Below are 17,272 nucleotides of genomic sequence, written 5' to 3' on the forward strand. Positions count from 1 at the left end.
GGAAGGGAAGTGGGAAGCCAAAAAGAGAAGCCTAGTAGCAGTTTAGACAAAGCCAATCTCTCCCTTCCCCACTGCTGCTTGTTTGGTGGTCTGTAAAATCATAGTGCTGTATTGGAAACCATGCGGAAATACTTTTTTGTGTGGATGTACATAAGAGTCTGCAAATGATATAAGAAGAGAATGATCTGTTGGCCATTCAGTTCTAAATAAATAAAATGAATTTCAATTTGTTTAACTCAAAAAATAGCAACCGTTATTTTGATTTTGCCAAAAAGAGCAGCGACAAATGCTTGAAAGTACTGTAACTAGGTGGTGTTTTCAACAAGGTGGTGTACAGTTATCTGAAGCCACCCACTTGTAACAACTTGGAATGCAAAACATGCCAAATTATAGTAGCATTGTTTTTTGCTTTTCTCGCATATTTTTTAAAAAGTATTTTTACATCAAAATGATATGTCAAAACATCTACGATCACTTTCATTTTCAAGACAGTAAACACAAATATTGTGTTCTGTGCACTTTTTGTACGGTGCCAACTATGTTTCCTGGAGGCTTAATTGAACTACCAAGTAATTGTGACTTTAAATAACAGCAAAGTGAAAAGGTAACTGAAATCCTACGAGGAATGGAAAAATATTACTTTTGTCTTTTTTAAATGTTTTCTGCACACATCATAAAAAGTATCTGAGAAGTTTTAAATATATACGTACTAAAAATATAGAGTAAAACAAATCCATAGAATAAAACAAGTCACACAACTCCCCTTCATATTTGAATCACATGAAAGCGCCTCAGAAAAAAGGACTGTAGATTGTCTGGCTCTAGTCCTCACCCCCATCACCAATGCCAGTGTGCTAGGTGTGAATGTCTTCAGAGGAAAGGCTATGCTCTTAGAGCTCTGCATGAGCTGCATACCTGTATGATCAGCATTCCAGTTTGCATGGAAAGCCTATGAACATACTGATCTATTTATGCAGACTTTTCCTTCATACATCCATGCCTAATGTGTGGATGTCAGGGGCAAAGTCAAGGAGCCACATGAGCTCTGGGGTGGGACTGGAACCACTGCTTCTTCGTAGTTGTGATACTCAGGGCCGGCCCTACTGTTAGGCAGAGCAAGGCATGGTTGCTTCAGGCGGTAGATGCTGGGAGGCAGCAGCAAGGTGTTGGAGGAGAGCTGTGTGCCACATGGTCTGCCCTGTTCCCCTTAAGCTAGCCTGTTGCCTTCAGATGTGGTGGAGGATGCTGTCCTATCCCCAGTATTGAAGAAAGATTCAACCTCCAGTCTAGTCAGCTTCTGTACATGGAATGGGAGGGGGCACCATCTTGTCCTTTGCCTCAAGCAGCAAAATGTCTTGGGCCATACCTGTTGATGCCCCTTCACATGATTCATATGCGTAGAAGTCTATGCTTAAACTCTCTACTTAAAATAGAAGTGTTTTTTTTTTTTTAAAGTTTTGTTCAAATGAATTAGTACAGTTATGCCATAGAACTTCAAGTGAGCGGTCAGGGCTGTCGCATGAGGTTCCTCAGTGTAGGAAGTTGGGACTGAGTGACAGCATGGTACAAAGAGCTAAATGAAGAAGATAACTTAGTGAGGGTGTTCCTTTATAATGTGGCTCTTGAACAAGGCGGGATAGATGGAAAGCTGGCTTGTGGTTATAAGACTGAGTGGATGACCAAGGTGGCCCTAGTCAGAAGGCCAGCAGATCTTTGTGACTGCTTTTTTCAGGAACGCTTGATAGCTATATGGGAGGGGAAGATCAGCTTGGCCCAAGCCACTGCCCTAAGGGCCAACAGCTTTGGAAATGGACACTTGTGTCACTTGCTCCCAGGTAGAATTTGGCGATAGGCCTGGCGCAGCACAATAATGTGAGAAAGAGGTGGTAGAGTTCTGAAACAGTAGAATAGACTGTACTGCTTCAGATTGCAGGTCGATTTTGAATGCTCCCCGATGTAAAATATTCCCTCTAAATAGAAGCAAGTACACCAGATAGAAAAGTTCTAACGTCAGGCTAATTTTCTACTTGCAGGGCATTTTCATGTAGGAGAGCATTCAGGAATGTGTTATATATTGGTACAGTCCGTTTTGCCATCTCATTCTAGGTAGACAATACTGCAGCTCTTAGGACCTAAGAGTTAGGTAATCACTGAGCTGGTTCACATTATCGCCACAGTGCACCGTTGTTTGTTTGTTTGTTTAATTTCTTTACTGCCCAATAACTGAAGCTCTCTGGACAGTTCACAGAAATTAAAACCACAGAGTGCAGCACAAAACAATATAAAATACAAAAGTGTAAAACACGATATAAGTCACCTGTACTTCAAGTGACAGTTCTGGATCCAAGAGCACCCCCAAACTACAAACCTGATCCTTTAGGGAAAGGGCAACCCCCTCCTGCACAGATTGAACCTCACCTAGCCTGGAGGATGAACCACCCACTAACACTACCTCTGTGTTGTCTGAATTGAATTTCAGGTTATTGGCCCTCATCCAGTCCATTACCGTGTCTGGGCACTGATTCAGAACAGCTACTGCCTCACCTGAGTTTGATGCTACAGTGGCTTGCGGTGTGTGCTGGCAGCCATTTTGAATATTCAACCCCCAGTGGGGAGTTGCCATGGTTTGTCATGTCATCTGAATCTGGGCAGCAAGGGTTGTTTGAGGGTTAAATAGCCCTACAACAAATCCATATAGCGTAATACCCTTATTAGGCCAACTCAAAGATTATAAAAATGTACAAGCTTTTTTGATCTCCAGATTTCTTCATCAAGCAAGATATTACAAAAAGTAGGTTGCTGGGGAGTCTGCATGGTCAGTTCTAAGATGATATGGAGGAGGGGCTTCAGACATTCACTTGGGGCTCTTCCAGGTGTTGTGATTGACAGTTGATGAGACAGCCCCTAGGACAACTGGAAAAAAGAACATAGGAGGCAACTGTAGATCCTCCATTTTGGAAAAACATGTTAAAGTGTGTATTTTATTGGAAGCTATTTCCATTCAGATTGTGAACAATGATGTTATGATTATTAGTCCTTTATCTAGAATATACTATTTCTTTATCACAATTGTCCGTTTTACTTTCATGTGCATTGGTACATGCCTTCTGTATATCAACGGGTTGACAAGTAATAAAAACAGTAGATACTGGTCTGCATAGCAATTGTAATGAAACAGTCTTTTCCCAGACTCCCTACCATCAATACTCATGCTCTGCCTCCTTTTTTGTGTTCTGGAAAAAGTGAATACTTGCATCATTTTTTTAAAGTAAGGATATAACGCATGAACAAAGCAAATTAAATCCAGACATGTCTAGTCCTACACATTTACTGACCATTGCAAATCCAAGGTCTGGCTTTCTTTCATAAGTGGCTTTTCAGTCACCAAATACTTCCAAGTAGCATCATCTGGATTCCCAGTATACATGATAATGTCACCAAAGAAACCTTAGCTGGAATGAATTGAATCAAGGCTCTAGGTTTCATTGATAAAATTTCCCCTTCTCACCAAAGGGTGGTGCTCACTAATCAAAAGTAGCTTGAACATGGGCAGTTCAGCTGCGCACCACTAATTGCCTTGTGTTTTCTTCAGTTCCCCATTACAACTTCTAGAGTTTATTTCCTTAACAATGTCTTCAATATGGATGCTTGAAAAATCAGAAAATAACCAGACCGGCCTCTTAACTTAATCAGAGGCTTCATAGTACAAATAAAAACAAAGACAAAAAATTTAAGGTGATGTCATTTTAAAAGTTATATCCAGGAATGAAAGATTTCTCAAGAAGGTGTCATGAACAGTTGGAGTTCATCTAAATAGCACCCGACCTAGCAGACCCACATACAAGTTAAAGGCCTTCTTAAACGGTCTTTGCCTGCCGGTGGAAGAACAGCAGGGAGGGACCAACCAGGTCTCCCTTGGGAGGGAGTTCCATACCCTGGGAGAGGACACTGAAAAGGCCCTCTCTTGGGTTGCCACCAAATGCACCTCTGAAGGCAGCGGTCTTGAAAGAAGGACCTCTCCAGAAGATCTTAGGAACCCAGGAGACTTGTATGGAGGTGGTGGTCTTTCAGGCAGGCTGTTCCAAGCTATATAAGGCTTTATAGGTCATAACCAGCACTTGAAACAGACTGGCCACAACATTCTGGACCAGCTGAAGTTTCTGAATAATTCTCGAAATTTTGTATTGAATTCTAAGAATTCAATACAAAACGTTTGGTCTTGCCTCAATTTAGTAGCAGCTTGCACCACCAAGTAATATTGAACAGTGTTTAAGCAATTTTTACATGGAGGGGAGAGGTTCTTGCCCAGCATCACCTGTCCTCCACAGAGCATGGCCCCAGAGCCCATCTGTGACAGAATCTAGCCGTATCTGGGAGGTGAATGGAGTAGTTGAGGGATACCTCTTGTTCTATGAGAGGGAAAGCCAGGGTTGGGGTGCTGTCATTCCTGAACTACTTCATGTCTTGCTGCTTACCTTCTGATTTCCTGAGCTTCCCAGGCAGCCTGAAGAAACAAAAGAAGGATCCTCTGCCATTCTGGAAAAGTGAGCTGGGGCAGTTCAGCACTTTGTACTCCAAAAGATTGCTGCTGACACTCACTTTTCTCAGGAATGACTGGGCTTGCGGCAGACCCTGTGTGGTGGTTTATGTGTGAAATGAGTGGGTTTCTTCATATGAAAAATTTGCCTACCATATAACGAGGTTTGTGTCTGCTACTGAAGAAAGTAAATACTTCCTACTGTATGAGCATGGGCACTTCACCAGTTTGGGCAAGTAGAGTGCTCTTATACTATCTCACCTACTCTATAGAAAGAGGGAATTTCTTGGATGTCATGATGTCACAAGGCTGTGTAAGGGTAATCAAGTGCAATGGAGCTATAATTGGGACCCTGATTAAATGAGCATGTCAGTAGAATGTGGGCAAAAGAAACAGATGGAGTAGGAAGCACTGCAAATGTTAATGTAATCATGGTTCAGAATAACTTTAGTGAAAGGCAGACATAATTTCAAATGCTGTGAATGGACAGTCAGTTCATACTGCTTGTGGGCTCCTTTTACATTATGTCAGTCTTCAGTTGTTAGTCTGTAACTGTGACACTGAGAAACTGTGATTAAAATTCCCATTATTAATGTCTCCAATAAACAAATCTCCAAAGTCCTGTAGCTGAAAGAATTGTGGCTGCAGTATCTTCTTTCTTCCTGACAGTTTTTTTTCCAATGATTCTTTTTAGTGTCTGGAGCCCTGCAAAGAAGCCTGGGATCTGAAGAAAAATCATTGCCAAAGTTTCTGCGAGGTATGTCAGTCTTGAAGGGCTCTTTTAAAATTCTGCTGTTTAGGTTTCATTTGCATTACTAAAAGGGTTTGACTGATGACAGCTAACTTTAACATATAGGGTCTGAGGTCTATTGTCCTCTATTGTAAATGATCAAGAGTATAACTGATTGACACATAGACAATTTGAAATGATTTTCATTGGCTTTAAAATGCTACAGTAATTTTTTCAAAGTTTGCTATCAAGTTGTTATAGTTTTTGTAGGTGTGTTCTTTCTTGGACTTCTGTAGCTATATGCATGATTACATCCATGAGAAATTATAAATTTTGTTGCTCTAATAGCCACACTCCTTCCCTTTATATTTATGCATTTAAATCAGGGATGGGCAAAGCATAGATTGGGAATTACTGGTAGACCCCTGGTGATTTGCTCTAGATCAGTAAGGGCTTCTGACTCCCCAATTGTTTACCAATGGCAATTTGGTTTATCCTCTTAAATTAAGCTGCTGACATGAAGAAAGCTTGGGGGAAAAGAAGTGGATTTTCTATTAAAAGCCAATGGTACTGAAAACAAATTCCTGGGTTGAGCAGGTGTTCAGATGCACCATGATACTTAATTATAAGTTCGTGTCTGTTCACCTGAGCCACTATTTTGTGCCCAGCTCCAGTTGGTGAACTTTGAGATTCTAGTAAAAAGCAAAGAAGATCTCACAAACCTGGAGCCTTCCGACCCCTGATTTAATGGTCAAGACAATATACAAACTTTTGAGTGACTGCTGATTCAAACATGCATACAGTCATGTGGTAACAACCCTCCATATGACAGATGGAAAATTGTTTCAAAGCACCTGCACCTCAAAATGTCTTGCAGGTGTAGAAGTCATATGTTTGGGCCAAGGCTTGGTTGGAAGTCTTCTCACTGATGTGTAAACTTTTCACATGAAGGAAGACTTCGATGTGAGTGCACTTTCAAACAAGTGATGTTTTCATGTGATTTCTGAAGTGGTCTAGACCTGTGGGAGAGATATCAAGTGTCAGAAGCAACACATTCAGACTGGGTGGAATACGGATATTCTCAGGGCCGCTTATGCTACTCCTTAGTACAGTTTCATACAGATGTAAATACAAAATGTATGTCCCTTGCATCAGTTGTGAATGGCACACTTATGTTTAGCAAATGTGGTGATTAGCAAAGATTTATACCTGGATACAGATCCAAGAGACATGAACTACAACTGAGTTTGGCCTGTATTAGAGCTGCACAACCTGTTGATCATTTGTCTCTGTGAAATGGACAACCCAGATTAGTTATGATGGACATAGCGCTCTTCCTACATGACCATAGTATCTATCCATGGAAGACAAGCTGGAATGTCATAAGTTCATCGCTTGCTATATGCCTTTTAAATTGGTTGCATGGGTTAACTTCTATAACATCGTTTACCACAGAGATATTATGTCAGCTTCCATTGTAGAAGTTGCTTGTTTTCAACATACTTCACCAGTGTTTAAATAGCATTAGAGATTATGTGATCATATCCCCTTTGACCCTTGTTGCATAATTGAGCTGAGCATAGTATGAGTGTGCCCTTGTTTCATCACTGTTGTTTTCATTTCTACCCCTGGGTTTAAGGCAATGACTTGAATAGCATTGGACTTTATTTCTGTTACTCATTTATGGTCCACTTTTTCCATAATTTAAGGCAGTTGGCAAAGGATTACAAACATACATCAAAAAAGAAAGAGAAGACGATAGAAAACTGTCTTAAAACTCTCAAACTAATACATAAAAACAGATTTAAAATACAAATGAACTTTCCAATGAAACCTGCTGGCTTTAGATTTACAATGTCTTTGTGAGGATTTAGGTTTATCTCATATGCATGCACACACATGCATGCACCCACACACACACATCTGTTAAACCGAATGTGTGCCTCAGTGGGTGGCAATTGATTTTTAACAGGAATTGTGTTTTCAGTTAAGCAAGGGTTGAAGGGTCAGCAATAGCAACATTGGCCAATGACTCAGTCCTATGCAACTGTCAGGGTGGAAACTGAGCCCATAGAACCCCAGAGCAGTTCTCATTCTGAGGAGGAACAGCAATCCGTGGGAGAGGAGCCCGCTCATCCCTCACAGGCACAGCAGCTGGCAGAGATTCCTCCTGCCAGCATTCCTGAAATAGATAGTGACCCTGGCAGTGAGAAAGTGTGGGAGGGGGGCTTGCTAGATGCTCAATGCAGACGCAGGGAGCGACGAGCAATGGAGGGCGCGGAAAGGAGGCGTAGCGCCCGTTTGGCGCGCAAGCAACGGTTGCATCCCATGGACCCACGTGGATCCCGTGGAGAGGGAGGAACTCTCCCTAGCCCATAAGTTCAGGGTCTACAAGTGATTCTCCTTCAAATGGGGACCAACTGCCTAACCCGGAGCATAGGCTACTCTGCCGTTCATTACTTAGTCGCTGGTGATTAGCATCTGAAAGAGTCATTAAGTTGTAAAAGGATTAAAGCCTTGAAAAGAATCCTTTTGTCTGTGTCTTGAGTTGGCTATTGGAGTGTACTGAAAGAGGCCGCCAAGGTGCTCCTGACAGCAACTCACGAGACAGTCCCAAGGCTATTTTATCCTCTTTTTATCAGTGTACATCAGGGGTAGGCACCCTTTTTGGACCGTGAGCACATTTGGCAATTTGAGAAACTGTCCTAGACACCACCACAAAATGGTTGCCATGGCAGGCATGGCAAAGGAAAAGTAACCTGCTCAAAAGACTGAGTACAACGCAGAGGTGGGTCTGAGCCCCAACAACTCCTTTGAACCCACAGTTTTCAGCACCAACAGAAACCTATTTCACAGCAATTCTAGGTTCCAGTAAGAAAATGTTTTTTTTTTTTTTTTTTAAAGAAGTGGGAGGGGTAGGACAACTTGGTGGTCACCCAGGCAGCACATTGATGCCTGTGGGCAACACATTGCCTTAGCTGGTATAAAGACTAACAGAGATTTTTTTCTGACTCTTCCTATGGATATCTCAGCTGCTCAGTTGCATCATTATGTGCAAGTTATTATGCAGCTAAGGTGTACAATAAAATCTGCCAAAATATATCTTGATAGTGAAAGCGAGCAGCTTGAAGAGTTTTTTGCCTGTGTCTCAGTTTGGATGAAAAGTGGCTGAGGTACATTGTTGTATGTTGATAGAATGGGGTATTTGGTTGGCCTTCTGGAGATCAGCGGCTTATGTTGGAAGCTACATGGAGAATTTGTGGGCTGTATTTGGACTCCAGACCTCCAATTGCCTATCACTTGAACTATGCAGAGCATCCCAGGTGACACACATTTCTATAGAATGCAACTCATATTTCTGTCTACTGCAGCTATAAGGAATAAAATGCTACATTTCTGGTAAATCTTGAAGCATGCATGTATTTGACTTTGGGACCATAAGATGTCTTCTGTCTTCTGAGTATCTTTTTTTGAATGAGTTTTTTTTTAATCTAAAGGGAAATCCTTGGATTTATTTTTAAATACACGTGTACTTGTAGGATAAGAGGAGCCCTAAATATATTCTTGGTAGATTAAAATATTTGAATGTATTACAGAAAGAAAAATTGGATGTTGTATTGGTTATATATATATATATATATATATATATATATTTGGTAACTTCGCTTGCAGATTACTTACGTGTCTCTCTCTCTAATAAAAAGCAAAAACAAAACAGCTCAAAATATCCCTTCTGCAATCGTACCAGAATGATGATGAGATTGACAAGGGTGAGCTATAAATATAAAATAAAGGTGTTAAATTTGTGAGATGTTATTGTAAAAAAGTTGGCTGAGTGCAGAGAATAAACACTTCCCAGTTGTAGTGAGGTCAGCGGCTTGGGCTTGCCTGATCTTTCCTTCCGCACAGCATCCTCTTTAGTGTTGAACTCAAAATCACTAATTAAACTTGGAACTTAAAAAGCTGAAAGTAAAAAAGCTGCACATTTAACAGTTCACTGAAAAAATAAGCTGTGAACTAGGGTGAAGAAGAGGAACTTCAAAGGCATGTTATGGCTCAAGGGACTATAAAAGATTTCTAATTAACTAGATGAAAATTTGTGATGTTTTGTATAAGCACGTACTCGAACATGTATACCTGCCCATCTATCATCCCAGGCATAAATCACAAATATCAGATGCATTCTGTTTCAATTAACCTTTGCCCTTGTCGGCTGCAATCACAAATTCATTGCCAGTTTCTCTTTATTCAGCATGATATTTGAAAGCAACCAACCATTTAGCTATGGTCATGATTCCAGAAGTGAAAGTGAATTAAGCAAGGTTAGGGTGCATCCACAGGTTCCATTTTCCAGGGATAGTAATGCTAGACTTCACAGCCTTCCCAGGCTTTGTAGCTGAAAGCTGCTATAGTGTCACATTCAGGTGACAACCTGACAAAATCTCTGATGTAATTGTGTTGCTGATGTAAAGTTGTCAGGAGCTGCTGGGGTCTGTGCATAGTGCCACTATGTGGTGAGCCATTGAGCTGCATGTCTCAGTTTGTAACTGAAGTTCACTCTCAGGCCCTGGACTGACTCCACCCACTCAGGCTGGCCATTCGATTCTCCTGAAGCAGTATAACAGGGCTTCCTGTTCCAGTTGAACCCTGCTCGAGCAACAGATTTTTCCTGAGCTTTGGTGTGATTCCGTATCCTTGGGTGCTCTTTGGTCTTGACTTCTGGCTTGTACCTAGGCTGACCATATTTCCTTGAGACAAAAACGGGATATTGGGATGACAAAAACAGGACAGGGTTATGTAATATTCTGCTGTCAAAAAAAAAAAAAAAGGCTAACAGCCTGTTGAACCGAAATATGAGTCCGAAAAGTCCGAATCAAACTGAATGTAGGGCAGAAAGAATCTCTATGGCGGAATGATGGTAGAAATAACAGTACGACTCACCATCCTGACTCCCACACGCTGAATGGGGCTTAGCGACCGCCTCTTGAATTCCCCGCCACTGCCGACAAGCAAGGGGGCGGCGTCTGATCGTCGCTAGCTCAAGAAGCCTGGCCCTGACTGGACGAAGTAAATGGAGCTTCCTCTTTCGTCACACTAGTAGTTTTACTGCACGCATTGACTAGCATAGAGCCTTATGATAAACGCGTTCAGTTTGTTACAAAAAATTTAAAACAGGACAAAATCGACATATTAAAACGACGAGATGGTCGGGAAATATGAAAAAAACGGTACTGTCCCGTTTAAAACGGTACGTATAGTCAGCCTACTTGTACCACAACTCCTGGCTCACCTCAGACTGCTGCCCATGGCCCAGCTCTGACACTAGGGAAACAATATTCCTCAATAATTCATCTTCATATATTTCATGTATAGCACCTATTCTTATGTACATGTGAAGTTTCCAGTACAGTAGACTTTACAGCCTTGCCAGAGTGGCCACATGCCATTGCAGCTCAAATCTGTCACAGTGTAGCATCCAGGGGACAACCTGACACCGGGCCAGTTCACACAATCAAACAGCTGTGACATGTGCTGGCATGTGTAGGTGGCCATTTTGAATACTCAAGCCATGGCTGTGGCTTGTCATGTTTGAACCCAGGCGGGGGGAGTTGTTTTTAGAGTTAAACAACTGTTATATAACCCATGGCCTGTTCTAGGATTATGTGAGGGTTGTTTATCCCTTACACAACCCCCACTGCCCAGGTTTGGATGACACAAACAGCTGTGGCAGCAGCTTGAATATTAAAAAAAACCTGGCATGTGCAGAAATGCATCACAGCCTACTATGGCTTAAACAAGCCATGGTGGGCTGCAGTGATCATGCAGACTGCGTCAATTTCAAATGTAATTGTGTTGTTGGTGTGTAGCGAACAAGTATTCCTCAATGATGCAATAAATGTATAGCATCTATTCCTACAGTACAACGCAGGAGATCTCCATGTTGGCATGGGGATCTCTGGAACTGTAGTATAGGAATAGATTCTATGCCGTTATTGAATCGTTGAGGAATATTATTTGACTGAAGGACAAAATGAAGACTTTTAAATGTGCGATTAGCCTTTTGTAGAACTATGGGTGCGAGTAAATGTTAGAAATGGTGGGAGAGAATTTGCAAAAACAAAATCTGTACGAAGGGCCTTAGTACACATTATGTATAAATGTGTGTTAACAAAAATCTGATGGCTGCTTTTCATGGGAAAATACTGCAATGGATGGGATTTGGAACATAGAAAGATGTTTAATCTTTTTCCTCCTGGTTGTTTCTCTGGTCCAAATCTCATCCCTTTCCCCCTGCAAAGTTCCAGACACATGTTTGTGTGGTTAAATACATCTAGAACCTCAGTGAGTGGACAGCGGGAAGTACCTTTCCCTCCTGCTGTTCAGGGAGGGAGATCTGCTTTTCCTTCTAGGAAAAGCAGCTGTTGGAGTTTTGTTACTTCTGTATGAATGTAATTCACAATCCTGTCTGAAGTATAATAAAAAAAATTGCATACATTTCTAGATAATTTTTTAAAGATTTTTTAAATTCTTTTTAATTTTTAAATTAATTTTTCAAACAAAGAATTTTTGTAAAGAAACTTGAAAAGAACTAGGGTGGAATTAGGTATAGAATAAGGATATCAAAAGAGCACAAGCATTTCACTAGTACCAGTTGGAGAGAATTCTTAACCCCCTGATATCCATTGAACCAGTCATACTCAGACTCTGCTTTTTGCATATTTTTACTCAGTTTGCAACCATCTGGGATAGAACCTCCCTCTTTGAAATTAAATTATTTAAATTAATTATTTGAATTACATTTAAAAAATTTATTAAAGCTAAGATTTTTCAGATGTCAGATTTTGCAATATATGCCCCAGTGTTGCAATGATTTGTGGATGTCCCAAGATGCATACATAATTATGCTAACAGTGCAATCCTATACATATCTGCTCAGAAGCAAGTCCCATGGAGTTCAGTGGGGCTTATTTCCAGGAATGTCTTTATAGGATTGCAGCCCAAGGGATACATAGAGAATAGTGTTGAGAGAGCAGAACTAGACAGTACAAGAGACATACTATATGTTATTTCCTTCCCTCTTCCTGGTAACTTCTAGTGTGCGTGACATAATGACATCATGCTATGCACTGCCGTTATGTCAGCTCACTGGCTGTAAGCAGTGAGGTTGGGTCATGCATACTAGCGGTAACTGGGAAAGGGGGGGGGGGAGAGAGAGCCTCTATGTTGCTTGTAATATCTAGCGCTGCCCTGTCAAACTAGTGCTTTCTCTTTGTTTTTAGATTGTTTTTAATCTATTGAACTTTTGTTTTTTTAGCAAGCTTTATGTGCAAGACCTGGCAGAGGTGAATGAGTTAGTTCAGCAGAAGATGGTACATGTTGCAGTCAGTGTTTAGAAGTACTAGGCAGCGATACGAATCCCCAAGTGTAGTCCTTTAATAGCTGGACACCCTGAATAATCTTTCCAGCAATATCTTGAAAATATTTCAGCATTATTTCTTCATCCTACTGAAGGCTTTGTGCAATTGTCTTGCTTTCCCTTCAGCCTCTTTTCCCCAAGAAGAACTATGAATGCCTAACTAGCTGTGAATTCCTCAAGTACATCCTGTCGGTGAAGCAAGGAGACTGCCCAGCACCTGAGAAGGCCAGCGGCTTTGCGGCTGCCTGTGTTGAAAGCTGCGAGTCTGACAGCGAATGTTCTGGCGTGAAAAAATGCTGTTCTAATGGATGTGGACATACGTGCCAAGTACCAAAAAATCTGTACAAAGGTAGAGATTGTTAATAGCCTTTTTGAGGGAGAGTGAGAGAGTACTGACTAGGGAGAAAGAGGTCTACAAAAGAAACTCTTTGATTTTGGAGCAGGAGTACATGGTTCGTCAGAGAATGGAAAAGAGAGGTGTGTGTGCTTGGAGAATGAAATAGAAGTCCATAATTCTGCTAGGCCCTTAAGCATAGCTAAAGAATCACAAGGGGGTTATAGGATCACACACTTCCTTCCCCATCTAAGTACCTCTTGAACATCTGTTTTTCCACACCCTCTATTACTTCAACCATGGTTAGTCATCATAAGTGCACCAGAGTTTACCAAGTTTTACTCTTAATCATGAATAAACGTTTTATAGTGGTTGCAAATTTGGGTTAAGAGTGAACACTAGTATGTGTTGGCCATGGTTAACATTGATAGAGACATAATGATAAACCATTGGTAAGGCTTACAGGAGAAATTCATGCACAAGATGATAGGGCTTAGGGAAAGAGAAAGTGAAACACCACTGTTTATTCCTAATTCCTTCAACATGGTTAAGGGATGGATGGGGTTACTTTTGTACCTACCCAAAAAGCCACGAAAGAGATTTTTAAAAAAATGTGTGTTAGAGGAATACAAATATAGAGCTAGACAACATGTAGAACTAAACAGTACCTCCAGTGTTAAGCATTCCTCATGCTTCATGCAGACGTTTTCTCAGGTTAACACTGGAATTACTCCATTAAATACCTTCAGACATTTTTGGTGAAAATAGTTGAGTTATCTTCATAAATACCTTCTTTGTCAAATTTGACTATGGCGGCATTTACGCTATAAACTAGAGTAATTGCCACAATTTCTTGTTATGAGTTATCTAAGACTGCTAGGGATTTTGTTAATTAGGATTTTATTCGTAGTCTCCTTAAGAGCCATTTTTGTTAGAAAGGCAAGATAGAAATTAAATACATAAATAATAAATAGGGAATCTCTGACAAAGAATGTTTATTCTTTCATAAAACTATAGTTGCCAGGCTTTCTTGTAGGAAGTCATAACAGCCAAATTGGCTTTAGAACCTTGTTTTACCTGTAGTATAAAATAAATGTATTAATAGTTACCAGTGAAAATAAGTAATAAATTTTCAACTGTAGTCACTTGAAAAATAACACTAAACTGACTATGAGTTCCACATAAATGATGTATCACTATTAGTTTAATTAATGCGAAAAATAGGATGAAAACCAAGTAAAATCTTTCCTTGTTCATTTCAGTTGATAAAAGTATGTGTATTTTATCTCACTTAAATAGATTAATTTAGATTGAAAAGCAAAAGAAAAAACTTGAAATGAAAAATTCACTTCTCTCATTGGGTTTAGAGGACATGGGATTAGGCCTTCTGTAATCATGAGAAATGATTATATGATTGTGTCATTCATTTTACTAGATTAAAGTGAATGATTTCATTAGGACAGCTTATCATGCAAATAATCAAAAAGTGGCAATAAAATAACATGGTGCTATAATGTGAAGACAATATGCTTCGAAGAAAGTATTATCATCTAGCCAAAGCATACTTTGCAGTTGGTGCAGATCAGGGCAGGTCATTGCAGTGTTTTAAACACAGACCTGGTTTGCAAGTATGGGTTGTTGAATCCTAGATTGCCTTTACATGCAGATCTGGAACTATAGGTTAACTATCGGTTGTTGACAAGCCAGAAAGAGAACCCCATGGTTTGTTGCTCGGTTATGAACCCTGGGTTGTTGTTATGCGTGAACTCAGAGCTGTGGGTTGTTCATGGATTGTTTTGCCAGGCTACAGAGGAGACAGGCAAGAGTGGTAGAAAAAAACCTGGCTGCTCTATGTGTCAGTACCACAGCAGAGCAAGGGCATTTGGGATACAGAGAGGGAGCAGGTGAAGGAGGAGAGAATCAAACAACCCAGGACTTGAAAGACCAACCTTGTCTGGCAGACAAATCATGGATAAACTCTGAACCTGTTTGCATGCAACGACAGCCCATCAATTAAACAAACCATGAGCTGTTGGGGACAAACGGGTGAGAGCAGGTGCACTCCCTGCAGCTTGCACACCAGTTCTGCTTTTACTCAACAACTTTTGATTGGCTCCTTCATAGGTTGAGTGTGACATCTGAATTGTTGGGTTGTTTAGGGGCTAAACAACCCACTGGTTAACCCAACAAGAAGCTATGAGTGAACTGCTGGGTTGTTTAGCTCCTAAACAACCCAGAGTTCTGGGTTTGGATGTCATACTGAACAACCTATGAAGGAGCTGATTGTGGGTTGTGAAGTAAAAGTGGATGTAACATGTGGGAGGAGGGCAACACGTTCGCTCTCTCCCACTTGTCCCTAATAGCCCATTGTTTGTTTAACCAATGGGTTGTTGTTACACTCAAACCAGGTCATCAGGTAAGGCAACAACCCATACTCTGGGTTGTCGTCATGTGCAAACCAGGTCAATGACTTGTCTCTTTATCAGCAGGTCTGCATGTGTAGTTTGCATATGAATGAAAACTAGCTGCATGTATTGTTTTCACCTGTCCATATTTATCGCTCTCTGTGTTGCTGCCATAGTGAATACATTAATTAAGCATTCCTTTTGGTCACTGATTCAAGTAGTAGAAGCAGATTTAGGGGTTTGCACAGTGTTGGATTTTACTCATTCCCCTACCTTTTGGAACTACACTGGTTTTGAACTACCCTGGTAAATTTTGAGGACTGTCAGCATTCACTGATGCATCTGGATGTTGACACTCTCTGGGTTTGTCTTCAACAATGAATGCCTACTTTCAGCCAATTACAGATATTCAGTATTTCCTATTCATGGTATTACAATTCTTTGCTACTTTAGCCCTCTTCAGGCATTAAGTCTGAACAGGGTGTATGAATTGTGAGTAGGGCAAGAGTCCATACATGCTGGCCAGGCGCGCCATTCCCAACCTTACCATGTTGAGTGGCGAGGACTGAATCTACTCATAGAATCATAGAATAGTAGGGTTGGAAGGGGCCTACAAGGCCATCGAGTCCAACCCCCTGCTCAAGGCAGGAATCCAAGTCAGAGCATCCCTGACAAATGGCTGTCCAGCCTCGTCTTGAAGGCCTCCAGTGTGGGAGAGCCCACCACCTCCCCAGGTAATTGGTTCCATTGTCGTATTGCTCTTACAGTCAGGAAGTTTTTCCTGATGTTCAGCTGGAATCTGGCTTCCTGTAACTTGAGCCCATTATTCCGTGTCCTGCACTCTGGGATGATCAAGAAGAGATCCTGGCCTTCTTCTCTGTGACAACCTTTCAAGTACTTGAAGAGTGCTATCATATCTCCCCTCAGTCTTCTCTTCTCAAGGCTAAACATGCCCAGTTCTTTCAGTCTCTCTTCATAGGGCTTTGTTTCCAGTCCCCTGATCATCTTTGTTGCCCTCCTCTGAACCCTCTCCAGGTACAGTTGAATGTGTACTATGAAGGCCCCAATTGTGCAGAGTGTTGTACTCGTATTCAGGTGAACATGAGTAGTACTCCTGTTCAGATCTTGCCACTCAACATGACAGAGTTGGGAACTGAATGGGTGGTACATGGACCCATGCCCTACTGATACATTAATACACCCTCTTCAGGCTCAACCTTGCCACTTAACACCTGAATAGGGCTCCGGTGTAGTGGCTAAAAGGAGAGGATGTATGTCTTTGGAAAAATTGCTCTTAACTATCAAACTTAACTTTGATTTTCTTGAGTATTTTACTGATCTGCTTAGAAGCACTGGTGTGTTGCACATATTTTGTGTATCCTATCTACTCAAGCTGTCACACAGGTTTCCAGTGTCAAAATTTATAATCTAACCTAGTAAGCCTTCCAGTTTTTGAATGCTGTCTGTAATGGCAGTTCAGCCTAACCTGTGTGAGTATAAAGCTTCATAGTGGACAATAGCATTTTAAAAAGCTTGTTGTTTTGTTGTTGTTGTTGTTATGGGCTGAAGCTATTTAAAATTATGTATTTTTTCTTATCTATAAGTATTTCAGACTTACACTAGAGGCCAAGCAGGCTGTTCCTGACATTCCTGAAATCAGTGAAATGGTGCCTATCAACTTCAGAATAGCTAGGATTACAACCAATGTGTGTGCTGAACTCTGGATGCAAAATAAATATTCCTCCCCCTCCCCCCATATCACCCCAGTAAAAGGCCAAAAGGTATAAATTTGTTTAAAATGCCAACCACTTTGGAGTTCAGAAGTCTAATTTGTGCTACAGTGATGGAT

General features: G+C 41.0%; 1 protein-coding gene across 1 annotated transcript in view; it reads left to right on the forward strand.

Moving 5' to 3' along the window:
* ANOS1 (anosmin 1) overlaps positions 1–17,272 on the forward strand; it is a 137,490-nt gene that overhangs the window by 60,661 nt on the left and 59,557 nt on the right. The window contains exons 3-4 of the mRNA XM_084844239.1: positions 5,232–5,294; positions 12,811–13,033. Coding sequence (XP_084700365.1) covers positions 5,232–5,294; positions 12,811–13,033 — 286 coding nt within the window. The remainder of the gene's footprint in view (positions 1–5,231; positions 5,295–12,810; positions 13,034–17,272) is intronic.

Source organism: Heloderma suspectum, chromosome 3 (assembly GCF_057233095.1).
Source record: "Heloderma suspectum isolate Gila_16-S chromosome 3, 16-S_ref, whole genome shotgun sequence".
Lineage (NCBI taxonomy): Eukaryota > Metazoa > Chordata > Lepidosauria > Squamata > Helodermatidae > Heloderma > Heloderma suspectum.